We start from the raw sequence: 18,160 nt of genomic DNA, 5'->3' as shown, positions 1-18,160 counted from the left end.
TGACGGCCGGGGGTGGGAACCCGAAGTCTGCGTGACGTCTGCGAGGCCGTGCCAGACCTCAGCGGCGCCGCTGCTGTTAAAGGAAAATCTGCCTTGCTCGAGAAGGCGGCCAACAGCTCCGCGTTTCCCTCCGCTTTCTGTAGCCTGGTGGGGCCTTATGAAAACCCGGGAAGACGCAGGGAACCGGTGAGTAGCTGCCTGAAACGACAGCACTGCTTTGGCTTACGTTTCGTGTCCACGCGTATCAGCGTGCTGCCTGACGCGCGTCACGCTTTCATTTACACGGGTTAAACGGACAACATCAGCTCAGCGAGGAGATACCGTACCGGCTTTAACACGGCATTCCCGTTTAAAGCGCTGATCCCATCCACCCTCAGTGCCGGAACATTGGGTTTTTCCATTGGGAAGGGCAGGGCTCAGCCGCCTCGTAACACTCTACCAAGCTGCAGGACGTCCTCGCAGCATCGCTGCCGGCTCTGCCCTACGGCTCCACCCCGCGGGCTGATCCCACTGCCGCGTGGCAGCCGCTTGCCCCGCCCACCGCGCTGCCATTGGATGGCTCATCGGAGGGGGCGTGGCCTTACCGGACCCGGAAGGAGAGCGTGGAGGTGGCGGTCGGGCGGGGCGGTGTGCGGGTAGGGCTGCGTTCCTTCGGAGCACGGCGGCAGTCTGGTTATGGTGAATGAATGGAGTTGTGTGGCTGTGTGAAGCGTGTGAGTAGCGTTAGTTCTTTGCGGGGCGCTGTTGGGAGGGGACACGAGTGATGATCCGAGATCTGCTCTCCCACATCACTTCGGCTCTTCGCGGTCTAGTCGAGCTCTACTGGGGTAGTGTTGTACGGGGACTGTAGAGGCTCTGGTAGTGGTCCTCCCCACAGCCTCACACGGAGGTGTATGGGGTACAAGCAGAGCTCTAGAAGCATTGAATGGCTTAGATTGGAAGGGGCCCCAAGAGTCATTGAGCTCTGCCTACTGCCATAGGCGGGGCTGCCTCCCACCAGCTCAGCTGCCCAGGGCCCATCCAACCTGGCCTGGGGCACCTCCAGGGATGGGGCATCACAGCTGTGCCAGCACCTCACCACCTCTGAGTAAAGAACTTCCTCCTAACATATAGCCTAAATTTCCACTCTTTTAGTTTAAGGCCATTTTCCCTTGTCTTATCACTGTTTAAAAAGCCAGATCCCTCCAGGTTATAAGCTCCCTTCAAGTACTGTAAGGGCCACAGCGAGGTCTCCAGCATTGTGTTGGCCCCAGTTTGAGACAGGATTCAAACTCAAATGAAGTACAAGATGTGAAACAAATTTGAATGACTCTGTTTCTCTTATAAGCGCTTGCGTTACTTCTTTCTCCAGAAATGGATGTTGAAGGACTTAAAAAATACTCAGCTTTGCATCCCAAGCCCTCTGGACTTATTCTTCAATATGGCACTGCTGGATTTCGCAGCAAGGCGCAGCAGCTTGAGCACGTCATGTTCCGCATGGGCATGCTGGCAGCACTCAGGTCCAGGGCCACAGGAGCTACTATTGGTGTCATGGTTACGGCATCTCACAATCCTGAAGTAAGAGCAGCCTTTTGTTTGAAGGAAAAAATAGATGTGGCCTAATAGAATCAAAACTCATGGTAATAACGGAAACAAGAGGTTTCCATGGGCTGCATCCTGCAGGCACCTCCATCTACTTAAGAGATGTGTTTATAGTGTTCCATTAAAATGTGAACTCTGGCACGTTGAGAGTTACCTTTCTACATGCACAGGGTGGTTGTTTTCTCTCATGTGGAAAAGTCAATGCTGTAATGTAGGATGTTTGTAAGATTAGCAAGGCTAGGAGTGGCTGTGAGAAGAGACGAACCTTTGAGCAAAATCTGCCAGTAGAAAAAATGAAGCAGTTACAAATCAAGCACTTTAGACTTCTGCTGCTGTGGAGTATTTCCTGGTATTCGCATTTTCCCTTAGGTCACTTTAATGTCAGATGAACTTCATGCCAAGATTATAGTGGGGTGGGGTGGGGGGAAATAAATGACTTAATACACTGCTTAGTTCAGTTATTTGGGCTTGCTGGAGGCTGGAATAAATAGCTAACTATGACTTCCTAAAAATATTCCATGTTGACAGAAGTAGTGTGGTTAAACCTTTCCCACTCTTAAGCTGAGTGTTTTGTTCTCTTTTCTTCTAAGGAAGATAATGGTGTGAAGTTGGTTGATCCTCTTGGTGAAATGCTGCACCCATCCTGGGAAGAATACGCTACGCAGCTAGCAAATGCAGAGGACCAAGAGTTACAGAAAACAGTAACTGAGATCTGCCAAAAAGCAGCAGTGAACCAGCAAAAAGATGCTTCAGTTTTTATTGGTAGAGATACCAGGTAATTCAAAAACACTGTTAGATGTGTGCTGCTTTTAGCAGAGGTGGCAGCAATTTGTTCATGAGTGCTGCTGAGTGCTTAGCACTCTACAGCCAGGTTTGTTACCCATGCCTAGTCTGTTACCTGTTGAAGTCACTTAAGGCTATAGCAATCCACAGCCGTTTTCTAATGCTCCATTATGAGCTTCTCTGATAATTATGAGAGCTTCCTAGCACTTCTGATCTGGGTGTCTTATTGTTTTTTTTGGTGAGCACTGTGGCACATCCATGACACAGAAGTTCATCAGAAGTTCACTCATCTTCACAATTCTTTAGGGCAGTGACTTTCAGACTTGTTGAATCAAAGTCTGCTGGCAGGAAACTTGCTTTTCGTAGTCATCTTCCCCATGCTCCTTCTTTCCAAATACAAGTATAAAGGTTTTCTGTAAAGGCTGTGCTTTTTATTTTCCAGACCAAGCAGTAAGGAACTTTCACAGGCAGTAATAGATGGCATCTCCGTTCTGGGTGGTCAGTACCATGGTATGTCAAGCTTTTGCTATTCTAGTTTATTATCAAGTTGTTTTTGTAAATGTGACTCCGCTACATAGCCCTAAAGCAGTAGCCCAGGTTCCATTTCCATTTGTCCGTAACAGTCTTCTTTTAGAAGAGTTGGATTGCTTTATGGTAAAGGGGTTCATATTTTTTTAACAGAGCTTAGTTTTCTTTGTGTTTCCTTTGTCTGTTTTCTGTAGAATAGCAGATGTGCTTTGTATAATATACTTTGAAGGAGAAGTTAATTTAGTGTTCAATTTCTTAATATTGAAGCCTTTGTTTTATGTTAGATTATGGTCTAGTGACCACACCACAGCTGCATTACGTGGTCTGCTGCCAAAACACCCAGGGGCAGTATGGGAAACCAACACTGGAAGGTTATTACCAAAAGTTATCCAAGGCTTTTACGGAGCTGATAAAAAAGGTAAATGTTGGTAATTATCTTCTTCCTGCAAACGTACAAAGTGGGTATCTTCTGCTGTTATTTTGTTTGGGTCTGAAGTTTTAAATTCAGCGTATCTATAGGTGGGGTGGCGGAGCCTATGGTTTCCCTCAGGTGTGAGTTCACTTTGTCCTTTCTTTCTGTGTACGAAGTCTCTCAGTTCTGGAGAGGCTCAGAGGCAACTGAAGATTGATTGTGCCAATGGCATAGGAGCTCTGAAACTGGCAGAGATGGAGACCTATCTTCCAAAGGAGGTACAAATTCAGGTATATAATGATGGAACAAAGGAGAAGCTCAACCACCTGTGTGGGGCAGATTTTGTAAAGGTTCATCAAAAGCCACCTAAAGGTATGTAGTCAGTCATCTTATATCCTTTTACATCCTCTCTAGATCTAAACGTGCAGGGTGTAGTAGTGGTGTATCAGCCTCAGATGAGCTGAGTTCCCTTGTTTCTTACTAAGTGATTGTAAGACTGGTTGTGCTTGTGTTGATGGAAAGAGAGAATCCTAGGACAGGTTTTGATGCAATCTTAGATTATTATTCTAAATCTTTTGGTGGACTACAGCATGTTTCAGCACATTGGAGATGTGTTTGACAATCTGACATGAATGTTAAGCTGGTGGAGCCCAAGGATCATCCAGGGCTAGCTTTGTTTTACCTCCCTTTACATTAACAACAAGTATTTACATTGTGGCCTAGCATTACAAATCCATTTCCGTTTTCCTAAGGAAGAGCATAATTAACACTTTGGTGCCAGCAAACTGACAGCTTGACATACACCACAGAGGTAATTATTTCAACCAAATTCCTGCAGAGTGCTTAAAAGAAAATCCCCAAAATGGGAGAATGGACTAGTTTGAATATTAGATTATTTGAGGCTAAATTGAGCTGTCTATTCCACAACTGCTTCCTGACTGAGACTGTCAGCCAAACCTGAACATCAAGGTATGGTGGCATTTCCTCTTTGTCATGCTGCTTGCAGGGACAAGTTTTGGGGTATGGTTTCCAATGCTCTGAAGGATAGAAGGTGTCAGCAGCATGGGCTGGTTTCCTTGTCCACCTGTGTGCTAAACTGTGTCCCTCCAGGAAGGGGGATAAAGGATGCAGTGTCCTTTGGGGCACTGCCAAGTTCCCAAAGATCTCCAAATGAGCCTAGCAATGGCCAGCTGCTGTTTCTGACATACAAACTCCAAGTTAATGGCAAGGTCAGCATTTTGGACAAGAGAAAGACTTGCATTGATAAAAGGGCAGTTTGTTTTTCTGAGGCATTGCTCTGACAGGTGACAACTGCTTCCCAGCAAATTCTGTCTTGGCATTAAGCCTAGAAACGTTTTGAGGCAGGAACTCCTCATTTGTTTTATATACTGTATACACTTAGCAAATGCAGTGTCAGTTTGGAGCATCTGTTTTGTGTGTCTGCAAAGAGCTAATTTTGTTTCTTTATTCCTATCTCTAACTTGCATTTCTAACTCTGTGTGCATTAGGGCTAGACATGAAGCCTAATGAGAGCTGCTGCTCATTTGATGGTGATGCAGATAGAATTGTTTATTACTACAAGGACACAGCTGGCCATTTTCACCTAATCGATGGAGATAAAATAGCAACTTTAATTAGTATCTTCCTTAAAGAGCTCCTTGCCAAGGTAACTTTGGTGTGTCAAATGAATGCTTACACTTAAAACAGGAAAAATGTAAAATAATAGTCTGAAAGGACTGTGTTGATTTACTCACAGGTGGTCTTTCTGTGCTTGCCTAAAGTGCCCCCACTTTAAAAAGAGCACAGCAAAAACTGTTGCTTTGACAGGGCTGTAATTTCCTTATTCCAAATAAAAATCCAAATACAGAAATTTTAAACTTACAGTTCTTAGTGAGAATTTTCCTGTTTATGTGCTCAATGTACTGATAGTCCATTCTTTCATTTTTTTTAATCTTTCTTGAATTCTGGGAGGGTCTCAATCCTTCCCCCACTGTTTCTCTGAAACTTTATGAAGTTGAGCATGAGAACATGTCACAGTCACAGGGTTTGCTTGTTATCATTCCCAAACCAGTACCTGCAGCAAAGCATCCTCCTACAGGGAAGAGAGAGATAAAGCTTTTCTTTTTCAAACATTCTCTTGGACTTGGTGTTGATGGTTAGCCTAGATGAGTTACCCTGGTTTTCTTCTCTTTGACACCACACTAATTTCTTGCACTGCGGCAGACATGCCAGCCAGTGAGGAGAACTTGTGCTTGCCATCTACCAGCCTTTGCTTGCTTTGCACTAGAAGCTTTCAGTTTATTGCTTGTGCTCGTGGCCCCATGTGATTCCACGTGTCCGGCCAGTGTGCTGAACTTGTTGAATCTGAACAGTGGTTTGAAAGCCTAAGGAGAGCTGCTTCAAGCTCGCCACAACACCCATGGTACACAAAGGCTTAGTAAAATTCATGCTGTCTTACCTGTGTGCATATTCTCTGATCTCTGATACTCAGGAGATTTAAGTGTCTGCAGGAGAGCATAGGCTTAGTCCTGTATGATTTTATTTTTCTGGTTATCCAGCTGTTCAGCCTTCTGCACATAACCACTGCACAGTAAAGTGCTTTGCTTCTTGGTTTGCTCAGGTGGGACAGACTTTAAAGATGGCAGTGGTACAAACAGCCTATGCCAATGGGAGTTCAACGCGCTACCTGGAGGAGACGGTGCAGGTATTCTCGACTTTGTATCTGGTAGTATTCTGCAAATGTTCTGTATTGTTTTTACTTAGTACTACTATAATATGATTCCTAGGAAGGCTTAAGCTGTGCTAAAATCAACAACTGGTGACTGTTTCAAAACCTAAATTATTAGTGGCAAAGGAGACTGGAGAGAGGAAATCTGGAAAGTTCCACTTTTATTAGTTAAAATCTAGTTTGGCAGAAGTTAAGCAAAATCCTTTGTTACTCCTGGAATAATGTGAGGAATTTATGGTTTTGCAACCAAGTGAGCAGGAAAGGGCTCCTTGATACTTAGACACTGATTCTTTCATTTTTATCTAGCAGCTGGCTCAGTGTTGTTTAATAGGAATACGTGGCTTAAGGTCAGTTGGCAAAAATTGAGTTAGGACATTTAAAGTTTGGATAGAAATCTGTTATGTTCCCTGAAATAATAAAATGAATTAGGATGTACAAATATTTTTAAATCAATCATAGAATTCTAGAATGGTTTGGGTTGGAAGGTACCTTTAAGATCATCTAGTTCCAACTCCCTGCTATAGACAGGGACACCTCCCTCTGGACCAGGCTGCTCACAGCCCCATCCAGCCTGGCCTTCAATGCTTACAGAGAGGGGGCATCCACACCTGTTCCAATGTCTCACCATTCTCACAGTAAATAATTTCTTCCTGATATCTAGTCTAAATCTACCCTCTTTCATTTTAAAGCCATTTCCCCTCCAGCTGCCATCAGTAGATGGTAACACAGTTTACATTCTCTGTATGCCCTTGGGTTGTAGGTACCAGTTCACTGTGTCAAAACAGGAGTGAAACACTTGCATCACAAGGCCCAGGAGTTTGATGTTGGAATTTATTTTGAGGCAAATGGACATGGCACAGTAAGTATGAGCATGTCATGCATGATATCTGCAGCCAACGCATCAAATCTAAGTTAAAATTTGCCTTTGATGGAAATCTCTTCGTCTGCTTACATTTGTAACCAAGACTTCTCTCATATATTGAGAACAGCCTTGTTTCTGCCTTTATCATAGCACTGCCACCATCTCTTCTGTTTTGTATGGGGAATGGGAAGTAATGGAGGCAAACCTTAATGATTATTATATGGGATTAAAGGGTGAAAAGCTTTTTTCTTATATCCCAGTTCTTGATGCGGGCTGTGGGCTGGTCTTGTTCTCATCTTTTTTATTCTAGGTACTCTTCAGTAAGGCTGCTGAAAACACAATCAGACAACTGGCAAAAGAGGAGAAAGATGATGCAAAAAGAGAAGCAGCGAAGGTGCTTGAGAACATGATTGACCTGATTAATCAGGTAAAAGTCAAGAGGAACAAAACCCCATGCCTGTCAGCACAGTGATAACCCCATTTGTTAGGACTTTTCAGGCTCCTGCCAGGGACTGCTGGAGCAGGAGGGGGTGTGCCCTGATGGAAGGGACCAAGAGGAAGAGGGTAGTAGTAGTCATCAGAGATGTAATAGTTTCTCAGGAATGGACATAGGATGCTTTTATCTTGCTTCTGCATTCAGAATCAAGAGGGAATGAAATGACTGGAGAACTGAGTGAGAGCATGTGACTTGTTACATCTCATCTTGTGACATCTTACCGATGTCATTTACCTGGACCTGAGCAAGGCCTTTGACATGGTCCCCCACCACATCCTCATCTCCAAATTGGAGGGAAGTGGATTTGATGGGTGGACGACCCGATGGATAAGCAATTGGTTGAAAGGCCGCAGACAGAGGGTGGTGGTCAATGGCTCTATGTCCAGGTGGAGGCCGGTAACAAGTGGTGTCCCCCAAGGGTCTGTCTTGGGACCGGTGCTCTTTAACATCTTTATTAATGACATCGATGAGGGAATGGAGTGCACCCTCAGCAAGTTTGCTGACGACACCAAGCTGAGTGGTGCGGTTGATACGGTGGAAGGAAGGGATGCCATTCAGAGGGACCTCGACAGGCTGGAGGGCTGGGCTCGGGTGAACCTGATGAGGTTCAACACGGCAAAGTGCAAGGTTTTGCATTTGGGCCGGAAGAACCCCAGGCACCTGTACAGGCTGGGAGGAGTGGTCCTTGAGAGCAGCTCGGCAGAGAAGGACCTGGGGGTCCTGATGGACGAGAGACTGAACATGAGCCAGCAGTGCGCTCTGGCAGCTCGAAAGGCAAATGGGATCCTGGGCTCCATCAGGAGAGGGGTGGCCAGCAGGGACAGGGAGGTGATTGTCCCTCTCTACTCGGCTCTTGTGAGGCCCCATCTGGAGTACTGTGTCCAGGTGTGGAGCCCTCAGTACAAGAAAGACATAGAGATTTTGGAAAGGGTCCAGAGGAGGGCGACTAAGATGATCAGGGGGCTGGAGCACCTCCCCTATGAGGACAGGCTGAGGGAGTTGGGCTTGTTCAGCCTGGAGAAGAGAAGGCTGCGGGGTGACCTCATTGCAGCCTATCAATACCTGAAGGGAACCTACAGCCAGGAGGGGAGTAAACTCTTCAAAAGGGCTGACAACAGCAGGACTAGGGGAAATGGTTTTAAGTTGAAGGAGGGAAGATTTAGGTTAGATGTTAGGGGGAAGTTCTTTACTAGGAGAGTGGTTAGGCCCTGGAACGGGCTGCCCAGGGAGGTTGTGGATGCCCCGTCCTTGGACGTGTTTAAGGCCAGGTTGGACGGGGTCCTGGGCAACCTGATCTGAATATGTATGTTGGTGGCCCTGCTAGGCAGGGGGGTTGGAACTACATGATCCTTGGGGTCCCTTCCAACCCGGGTGATTCTGTGATTCTGTGATTCTGTGATTCTGTGATTCTGTGATTCTGTGATTCTGTGATTGTTCCTGACTCGATAGAAATTTTTCATCTGATGTTTTTCATTGATCTTTGTAGTATATGGGAGGATGGGGATGTTCCAATGCCCACGACACTCCCTTGTCATGGCATACAGATCATTCCTCCAGGAGCAGGGCCAAGTCACATTTCACAGGTCAGCTTCAAGCATTCTGACCCTGAAACAAAAGTGAGGTGCCAGTCCTCATTAGGAAAGATGAGGGCTAGCACTTGCCCTTGGCAAGTCAAAATTAAAAAACCTGAAGAACAACAACTATCCTGACCAAGGCAAGTCACTGGCTGTGTGATGATTTTCTTCAGGTGGGAGCTTACTGATCAAAGCATGCCTTCATTTCTTCTCTGATGAATTCTCCAAGTCTTCCCTTTCCCCTCTCTGTTAACAGACGGTTGGTGATGCCATCTCAGACATGTTGGTTATTGAAGCAATCCTGGCTCTGAAAGGTCTGACTCTGCAGCAGTGGGATGCCCTATACACTGACTTCCCAAGTCGGCTGCTCAAAGTTCAGGTTAGTTGCTCTTCACACTGGCTCATGTTGCAGCAGTGTCTTTCTTTGTAAAATTCATACTTCCATTTCACTTTTGGCTCTGGTTGAAAATTGGAACATTAGTGTGAGAGAGACAGTCTTGCTCTGCTGTAACTCTGTCCAATTTTTCTGGCACTTAAAGAACTTGAATATTCTGGATCTTTCTCCTTCCTTTTCCACTGTTTGGAGAGCCTGAGGAAAACTGGCTCCCAGCTGACAACATTGTCTTATGCTTAAGAACACAGTAAGAGAGCTTTGGGCTTTAACATTAACCAAAGACAAGAGGTTACGTGTTCTGATCTACTGAGAAAAGCTCTAGCATTAGCTGAGCAGCTAACCAAGGAGGCATGTTCAGAACTGACCCTTTTTTCCAAACCAGAAGCTGAGTCCTATCAAGACTTGGTTACCACATACTGAGCAGCAGCTGAACAGGGGGTTCCTAGTGATCCCAAAGCCTTTGAGTTAGCAGGCAGCTCTCAAAGTGAGCTCTTATTCTGGTATTGAAACAAACCAAAGCCTAAAGTTCTGTCTTAACAGTCACCTGTTTCATTCTGCTCTCAACATACTGCTACAGCATGGAAATAATTTGTCTGTTTCTGGTGTTGAAGGTTGCAGACAGACAAGTAATTGACACAACTGATGCCGAAAGGCGTGCTGTTACACCTCCAGGGCTACAAGAGAAAATCGATGCTCTGGTAAAGAAGTACAAGCTGTCACGAGCATTTGTCCGTCCATCAGGAACAGAAGATGTTGTGAGGGTCTATGCTGAAGCAGACACACAGGTCAGAGCTTGAACTATTTGTTTGTTCTGCAATGTCTAGCTCAGCAGTGGGTGCTAGATATTTAATCAAATGCAATAGGTACTAAATTTGGGGGAGGGAGTGAATGTTTCTAACGTTTACTTTTAAGAGTTAGATGTTTATGAAGGCAGATTTGATATTAAATGATTTTGAGAAGACAGCCTTCTGAGAACTCTAAGAATAAAGTTAACAAGGCAGCCAGTAACTGCATGATTTCTTAAAAGGTAAAAAGTCCAGAATAAACTTTGGGTGCTAATAAGATTTAGTCCAAATGGGGACTTAAAGTCACCACAAGCAATAGTCCAGCTCTTCCCATGGTCATACACTCCTACTCCCTTCTTCCTGCCAGCTTGACCACAGTGGCAAAAGATACCTCAACATGACAGCAACATGAGGAAAATAGTATTTGCATGAAAACTTTGGTTGTGGTGTTGCACATTCATTCTAAACTTCTAATACTGATAAAGAGATTACTAACTAACTTCTACAATATCCCACAGGAGAATGCTGATGCCCTTGCCCATGAAGTAAGCCTGGCTGTTTATCACCTTGCTGGTGGAAAAGGAGCATCACCCCAACCTATTTAACAACTGAAATTCACAACTGGACTTATTTTTTAATGCTACTTTCTTTACTCTGTACTAGTGTGGATGTATCGAAACCTTCTTGATTGTAGCAAGGAGTAATCAGAACTAAGCAGAATACTACTTCGCTTATTTCTTACCTTGGTTGGCAGCTTACCTCTTAATCAGATGTTTTTGCTACAGTGTGGTCTCTTCCTCTCCCAGTTTGACTAACTACTGAAGCTGAATGGATTTAAAGGTGGCAGGTACCTTGGATGCCATTTCTTAGCAGCCACTGGCCTGTTTGTGGCCATAGGGGAGCTACATCTCCAGTCTTCTAAGGCTAAAGAGCCGCCTTTTGTACTGGCAGCAGTCTGGTCATCAGCTTTTCCCAGACAGCATGCAGGGAAGATGAGCTCTGCAGCCTGGGCCAGTGAAGACTCGAGAGAGCCCTGCCAGAGAGGAAGCTCCCTTCAACTGTAGTGCCCTGCTGCTACCAGTCAGCCAAAAGCCTTTAACAGCTTTCAGCTGCAGTTGTTAATTAAAAGGGATGCCCCCAGCTTTCATTGATTACGAGGATTCTAGTTGGGTAACTGTTAGTTTCATATTTTAGCATTACTGTGATCAAATTCCTTACTACCCCCCACTTCCCAGCTTACCATCATGTTATACCTCCAGGCTGACCTCCCCCATCAGTGCAGCCATAGTTGTAGCACAGCCTTGCTGCATGCACACCTCTCCTACATGACTAGACAACTGAAACTCACTCACACAGACAATGGGGGGGAACAGCAAGTCCTGAGGCCCCTCCTGGGGGGAGGCCCAGTCCTGGGCCTGAGAGTGAGTTCAGCTCAAGGCAGGGACACCGAAGTGATGAGAGAGCACTTGCAAATAATACAACTTACTATTGCAGAAATATCTTAAGTAGATTTTTTTATGAAATTAAGAGATGAACAGAAATTAACACTTGATCATTTTGAAGGCAGCCTTCTGTGACCCCTTTCACTCCCCACTGGGGTGAAGGGGCTAAGCCAAGGGGGAGTAACACTTCATATGCACACACATCACTCATCCATGTATTTCAGTTCAGGGTATCTACCTCTGACAAAAATATTAACTGTATTAACTCCTGGTATGGCATTTTTTTATATTGTTAAATAAGCACAAGTGCCAATGGATCCCCCAAACCCTAAGACAAATAAACGAAGCAAACTGAAAAAAAATGTGCACTTTGTATTTTTTAGGTGTTTTTTTTTTTTGTTTTTTTTTTTTTTGAAGACAGAACTCAAGACAACAGAAAGTATACTGTAAATAGTAGGCACCATAATCAATATGAGCCACCAATAATTACACGTGATTCAGGCCACATCCAGAACTCTTATTTACAAATATGTAACTTAAATACAACATTAATTATTACATACAAAGTAAGAAAAGAATAATATACAACTGGGAAAGATAAAGTATTTCATTGGAATACATACATTACACATAAGCAGAACAGTACCGGTTTGGTTCACGTTTTTATGACACCTTCCAGAAAATCCTTCTCAACCATTTCTTCTATCTTTTGCCTTGCTTTGCTGGAGAATGTCTTGAGGTTCTCCATTTTTATGTCCTTACTTGGAAAGCAGTTGGGGTAAAGGACAGGGCTCCCTGAGTGTCCAGCGCATCTGCTTGTGACTTTGCTGTTAAAAACTTGGCTGAGTACGTTAAAGAAAGGCAGAAGCTGCTCAATGCTGCGAACGGTGTAGATGGTTAGAAGCAGGTGACCTGGTTCCCAACTTAGTGTTTTCCCTGAGCTGTCCTCTTCTGGGTTTTTCTGTAAGTACAGAGAAATAGGAACTAATGAAGGACAAAAGAGAAGTAGTATAGCTAAACATAGAAGGTAAGTGTCAATGCATTATTTTTCCATATTCCAAAAAAAAAAAAAGTTGATCAAGGCACAAAACACCAGGGTGCAGCTTTTGAAGTAGATCACTGCATACTGTGTACTTGAAGGGAGCATATAAACAGGAGCTGTTTACAAGGGTGGATATTGACTGGACAAGGGGGAATGGTTTTAAACTGAGACAGGGGAGGTTTAGGTTAAGTATTAGGAGGAAGTTTTTCACACAGAGGGTGGTGACACACTGGAACAGGTTGCCCAAGGAGGTTGTGGATGCCCCATCCCTGAAGGCATTCAAGGCCAGGCTGGATGTGGCTCTGGGCAGCCTGGTCTGGTGCTTAGAGACCCTGCACACAGCAGGGGGGTTGAAACTCGATGATCATTGTGGTCCTTCTCAACCCAGGCCATTCTATGATTCTATGATTCAGATCTGTTCCTCCCTGTCATCATGTGTGGCAGCAGCACTGGCCACAAAGGGACAGCTGACATCCACATGAAAGCAGTGCTAGATGTTCAGCCCAGGGCAATCTGGAGCTGCGTGCCTTCTGTGAGGCCACAGCCCAGTGATGGCCTGAACACAGCTCGAGCTGCTGCAAAGCTGTGGGAGTTGCAGTTGTTGGGAGAAGTTGTGAACTAGTTGCTCTCTAAACCCTTCTGATGGCAGCCCTCACACTGTGCCCTACTGCTAGCGTTAGGGACAACAAAGTCCTGAGGAAGTTAAGATAAAACCAAAGGATTTTCAATCTGAAGGCAGAGTTCAGAGTTTTCAGAAGAGCATAAGCAGTGTTGTTTTAAATATCAGCAATCTGAAGGCAGAGTTCAGAGTTTTCAGAAGAGCATAAGCAGTGTTGTTTTAAATATCAGCAATAACATGTCCAGAGGCTTTGAGCAGACACCAATGTTTCACACAGGAACCCAGATCACTGCTTGTATGTGATCTCAGCAGACTTTGTTTACACAGCTTCCACCTCACAGGGAAGATCTCAAGCGTGAGGACACGAGGAACTCCAGCAGCACAGGCAGCAGTCACACCCCCACTGCTCGCAGGCACCAGCAGTGGCCCCTGAGGGTTGCCTTAAATATCTGCACACTGAAACATCTCAGCACTGACATGCAGCTGCTTACACAGTCATCTTTACTCAAAAAAAAACACTTTTAAACCTATGCAACAAGGTAGTATCAACTCTAGAAATACCTTGTTTGGACAGCTATTGACAAACCAGTACAAAAGACCAACTACCATGAAAGCAGAGTTCCACAATGCAGTTTTTTTCATTCCCTGAGGCAGGAGAAAAGCAGGAGAGGTCACATATCAGTGAGGGCCCATCCCAGTCAGCCTCTGAGCAGCTCCTTGCTGCCCACACAGGCAGCGCGTTGAGGTGGGGGCTATGGGCACCACCAGCTGCAGGGCCACAGGGGCAGGCCCTGCTCCTCCTGAGCTGACTCAGCAACCAAATGACAGGAGAGCAGAGCACAAGGAGAGGACTATTGATCGCAAGGAAAGGACTTTCTTCAAGAAATGGCATTTCACAAATACCATTTTTATCCTTTACATGAAAGCAACAGCTTGCTCCAATTCAGGAGCCTATGACAGCTGTTTCACAAAGAGCAGTCAGATGAAACATGAACATAGGTAGTATTTCATTGTGTGGCTCCCTGCTTTCGGAGATGACTACTCCACCTATGCTGTTTATTCTCTACAACAGTTCAAGAAAAGAAGCCACAAAACAGACTAGAGCAAAGGGAAGCCTCCTATTTTTACAAGAGTTTTTAGCTTTAAGATTTCTCCCTCAGAGCTTTCACATTGGATTCAGAGAAGGGAGACATTTCAGCACTGGTCTCTGCAGCACTTGGCACAACCCAGTGATGGCTGCAGCCCACCCCCAGCATGCAGCAAGTGGTAGTGCTACACAGCAGCCAACCAAATGGGTGCACGTGCAAATACTGCTGCTCCCTCCGAGCAGTAAAATACACTTTCTGCATGCTACACAGCAGTACCTTTGCAAACACCACTGATTCCTCAGATACTCAGAGCAACAGTTAATTTGACAGAGATTGGATCAGGGATCCACACTAGTCCGTTGGCAGAAATAATTATTTCATTTTATAATGATTTGTGAAGATGACTGGTTTTACAACAAAAACTGTTAAACTCATGTAGGAAAACAAAAATAAAATTATGTGGCGTCTATAAAAATGAGGGCCCTTACAGTTACTTCCCTTCAAAAACCCCTCAACCCTGAAGAGACTCATCTCCTTCATTTCCTTCTGGAAGTGAAATGCTACCCTGGGCCTTGAGGTGATGGTAGTATTATGGTGAGCTTATTTCACAACTCAAGCATCAAAGGCCACCCTCACCTGATGCTTGGCCATCTCCAATCCCTCCAAAACCATCGTTTTAAAGTCCTCCTGTTTGTCCTGTGGAAGGAAAGAGGAGAACTTTCAGACTGCATTTCACATATCATACTAAGACTTTGCCATGAAGGCCGTGCAGTTGCTTGGTTGGGTGCTGTGTTTCAGCAGGAAAAAAAAGAAGCAAAATTCACCTGCCCCAAAGAGCCCATCATCTAGAAACCACAGACTCTGGGGCTCTGGGACACTGCTACACAGTAACAGCGACTGAGTTTGTTCTTCTGTGCATTGCAGTAATGCCAAAGGAAGGTTTTAAGCACATTTGTTTCAGACAGAGCCTGAGAAATACCATACGAAGGGAACAAGAGCATTAGTTAGAGAGCTCCAAGAAAAAGTCAATTGAAACAGTTTGCTCAGAAACTATATTTTCTAAGAAAAATGCACAGCTATATGCAACAGAGTTCTCCTGCATGCAACAAAGAAGCGGTCTGGAAATCAGTATTCATCACCTCACATTCATCTCATCCTCACACCTCCAGTTATGGCTCACAGTGTGCAACTACCACCACTACTGACAGGCTGTGGAAATCTCAGGAAGCCTTTTGCATTCTGATGCATGCTGTGGAAGTCCTGACTTCAAGCATCTATCTCAACATACAGTACTTACCAGCATGTATGTCATACATCACATGTGTTTCCTAATTTGTGCAGAGAGATTATTTGGAATACGAGAACCTTCTAACAGGTACAGCATGTTAGATCGAACATGAGAGCTCAAGGATCTCAGTTAAATCAGCCAGTTAGAGCTCATTATTCATTTTTACAGGTGAGAGGAAGAGAGTTTTATTGTCCAAAGGCAATAAAGTAAGAATGTGCATGTGCTTCAAGTGGTTTCTTTACCCCTATGACATGAAGTTTGCTAGCTAAGTTCAGACTTGCTTGCAACTAAGTTATCTCTAAACCTCTCTATTTAGGCACTTGTATATCAGTAATTGTTTATTTGTTCAGAGAACACATTTAACAGACTGTAAACACAGTAAGCTATCCCTGCTACAGCCCTGACCATGCCATCCTGATACAGGGATCCCTGAGGATGAAACTTCAAAGCTTCCTCCCAGGTGCCTTTGAGCTTCCTCCTCATTTCCCAGGCTCACACAGCAACTTGTCCCACTTGAGAGCCTGCCTGGGGGTACTCACAGCAGGAGCAGCAAGGTATCTGACAGCAATGCTCTGTCCCTGTGGCAGCAGACAGGAGCTCCTCTGGACAGTGTTTGGTCAGCTTCCAATGTCTGACCAGGCCTCTGCCACAGCCAAACTTAGGTTTTGACATACCTCATGTGCCAATAACGATAGCTCTAATTCTGCTCCCATTTTATAAGTTATGCAGCTAAAATTTCCTCTAGAACCACTTCCATTGCTCTGTTCCTTCTTCCATTCACAGTAACTACTCTGAGGAAAAACTCATTCTGTCCTGACTGTGCACTGCTTCAATACTATTCTGTCATTTTTAGAAATGCAATGGTTTTCTACATACTTAAATGCAATTATTATAAATAAAACAGCTTTACTGTTTCAAAAGGTAATTATTCTACTACCTACATATATAACTGGCTATCTAAAAATGACTTATGTCTATATTAGACTTCTAATCAGGAAATTCTGGGCTATTACTTGAGTAGAAAGTAAAATGCATTTCAAAGCCATTGACCATAGTGACTCTTTTTAAATACCTACTTACAGTTTTTGTCTGATGCTGGCCTGAGATTACTCTAATGAAAATCTCCCACACTATGTATACTCCCATCTATTCAACAACATCACAAGACAGTGCTGCAAGTTTCTGTACTTGCACGTTTTCAATGCAGGCAGAACTGGATGGCAGTGGCATACCTTTGCTTTCTTTCGCAGCAGTTTTGCTAGGCGCACCACATAAGGTTTGAATTCCCTCTGATGCGTTCCCTGTCTTCGTACCTCCAAGCCTGAATCATCTGATGCTTCTGGAATAAAAGCCCAGCGATACCTGCCATGAGATAACACAAGCAGACATTATCTTTACCGAACGCACAGCTCTTCAGCTAGATCTAAGAACATGAGATGCTGAGAAAATCTAGTGAAATGTCAGAGAGGAACAAAAGCCAAAACTCAGTATTTGCCAAGAGAGAACAGCAAAATCATTTTCTGAAAAGTAGAGATATGGCCAAGAAAAATGGAGTTATCTTATTCTATTAGAGTTTATTAAAGTATTAAGGATGCCAAAACTGAGGCAGTGAAGCTAGAAGTGTGTATATTCACATCTTTGTTGTGTCTAAGAAAACCCAAAAGGAATTGTGAATTACAAAATATGTAAGTTGCACAAAACATGTGCATGTTTGTGATACTTACTGTAATACACCAAATGTTCTCAGCACACTTGCGATACTACGACACATCAAATGTACTCAATATACTGTGTCGATAACAGGAATTCATTTCTGTTACCTATTCATAGGCCAAAGGACAAAAGGGACTATTCCCTTCTCTTCTGCTTACTGCACTGTAAAAAACAGCAGCTTGAATTTTACTCTGTAAAGGAAATTAAAGTTTCTGCCTTGAAGGCTTCAGTCCCAGTCTGTGAGAATGCTGTAAAAGACAGCTATCCAGCATGACTAGTGTCTCTCCAGAAATGTGCAGCGATGACCTCAATAACATTTTTAGCCTAATGGCAGAGATTAAAATAGCATAGAAAGCTTGGAAAGAATTATGAATCAAATCTTCAGTAAATAAAACAAGAAACTCTTAAGATTAGCTTTAGATTTAGAAATACTGTGGGGCATAACTGAACAGTATGTGCACAAGTCCGTGTACCATCTAGCACACCCGAGAATCTTTTCAACAATAGGACAACTCGAGCCATCTGCAGAGATGTGCCAGGGACAGTCACTACTGTGCCACGTATAGGAAGAGACGAGATGCTTTGTTTTGTCCTGGGTTGTCTCTTCTACAATCCCCAGCATTGTTTTGCATTCAGTTCTTCCAGCAGATAGGACCGCAGAGGCACTGAGAAAGCAGTTTGTACACGTGAACACAGCTGCCCAGACGCAACCTATGGGATCCCCTTAACAAACAGATTTGTTGCAACGTATTTCAGTCAGATCACACAGGAGTAATTTAAGAGAAGTCATATTGAGATCATACCATCAGTCAACTGGAAAAGCAA

The 18,160-nt window shown here is 44.3% G+C and overlaps 2 protein-coding genes across 11 annotated transcripts in view; one reads left to right on the top strand and one right to left on the bottom strand.

Annotated features, from left to right (window-relative positions):
• Positions 1-71: 71 nt before the first annotated feature.
• Positions 72-11,515, top strand: PGM3 (phosphoglucomutase 3). Of its 3 annotated transcripts, none has more exons than XM_048934889.1 (13): positions 72-186; positions 1,352-1,557; positions 2,172-2,356; positions 2,807-2,874; positions 3,177-3,310; positions 3,481-3,676; positions 4,813-4,970; positions 5,925-6,008; positions 6,793-6,891; positions 7,205-7,321; positions 9,221-9,343; positions 9,970-10,143; positions 10,662-11,515. In XM_048934889.1, the coding sequence occupies exons 2-13, from the start codon at positions 1,354-1,356 to the stop codon at positions 10,746-10,748; spliced, it is 1,629 nt and encodes a 542-aa protein (XP_048790846.1). In that variant the 5' UTR covers positions 72-186; positions 1,352-1,353; the 3' UTR covers positions 10,749-11,515. The 3 variants fall into 3 exon arrangements, with proteins under 3 accessions (XP_048790846.1, XP_048790847.1, XP_048790845.1); XM_048934890.1 differs by lacking the exon at positions 72-186 and adding an exon at positions 591-635; XM_048934888.1 differs by lacking the exon at positions 72-186 and adding an exon at positions 638-711.
• A 403-nt stretch (positions 11,516-11,918) lies between these two features.
• The window catches only part of DOP1A (DOP1 leucine zipper like protein A), a 63,087-nt gene continuing 56,845 nt past the window's right edge, over positions 11,919-18,160 (bottom strand). For 5 of the 8 annotated variants that reach the window (XM_048934839.1, XM_048934838.1, XM_048934837.1 and 2 more), the window contains 3 exons: positions 16,855-16,984; positions 14,971-15,030; positions 11,919-12,546 (listed from right to left, as the gene is read on the bottom strand). In XM_048934839.1, coding sequence (XP_048790796.1) covers positions 12,241-12,546; positions 14,971-15,030; positions 16,855-16,984 — 496 coding nt within the window. In that variant the 3' untranslated portion in view covers positions 11,919-12,240. The remainder of the gene's footprint in view (positions 12,547-14,970; positions 15,031-16,854; positions 16,985-18,160) is intronic. The other 3 variants (XM_048934845.1, XM_048934843.1, XM_048934846.1) reach the window with 1 other exon arrangement.

The sequence above is a fragment of the Lagopus muta genome, chromosome 2 (assembly GCF_023343835.1).
Source record: "Lagopus muta isolate bLagMut1 chromosome 2, bLagMut1 primary, whole genome shotgun sequence".
NCBI classification, from domain to species: Eukaryota; Metazoa; Chordata; class Aves; order Galliformes; family Phasianidae; genus Lagopus; species Lagopus muta.
Note: the sequence above shows the minus strand (reverse complement) of the source record. Positions and strands in the feature narration are given on the sequence as shown.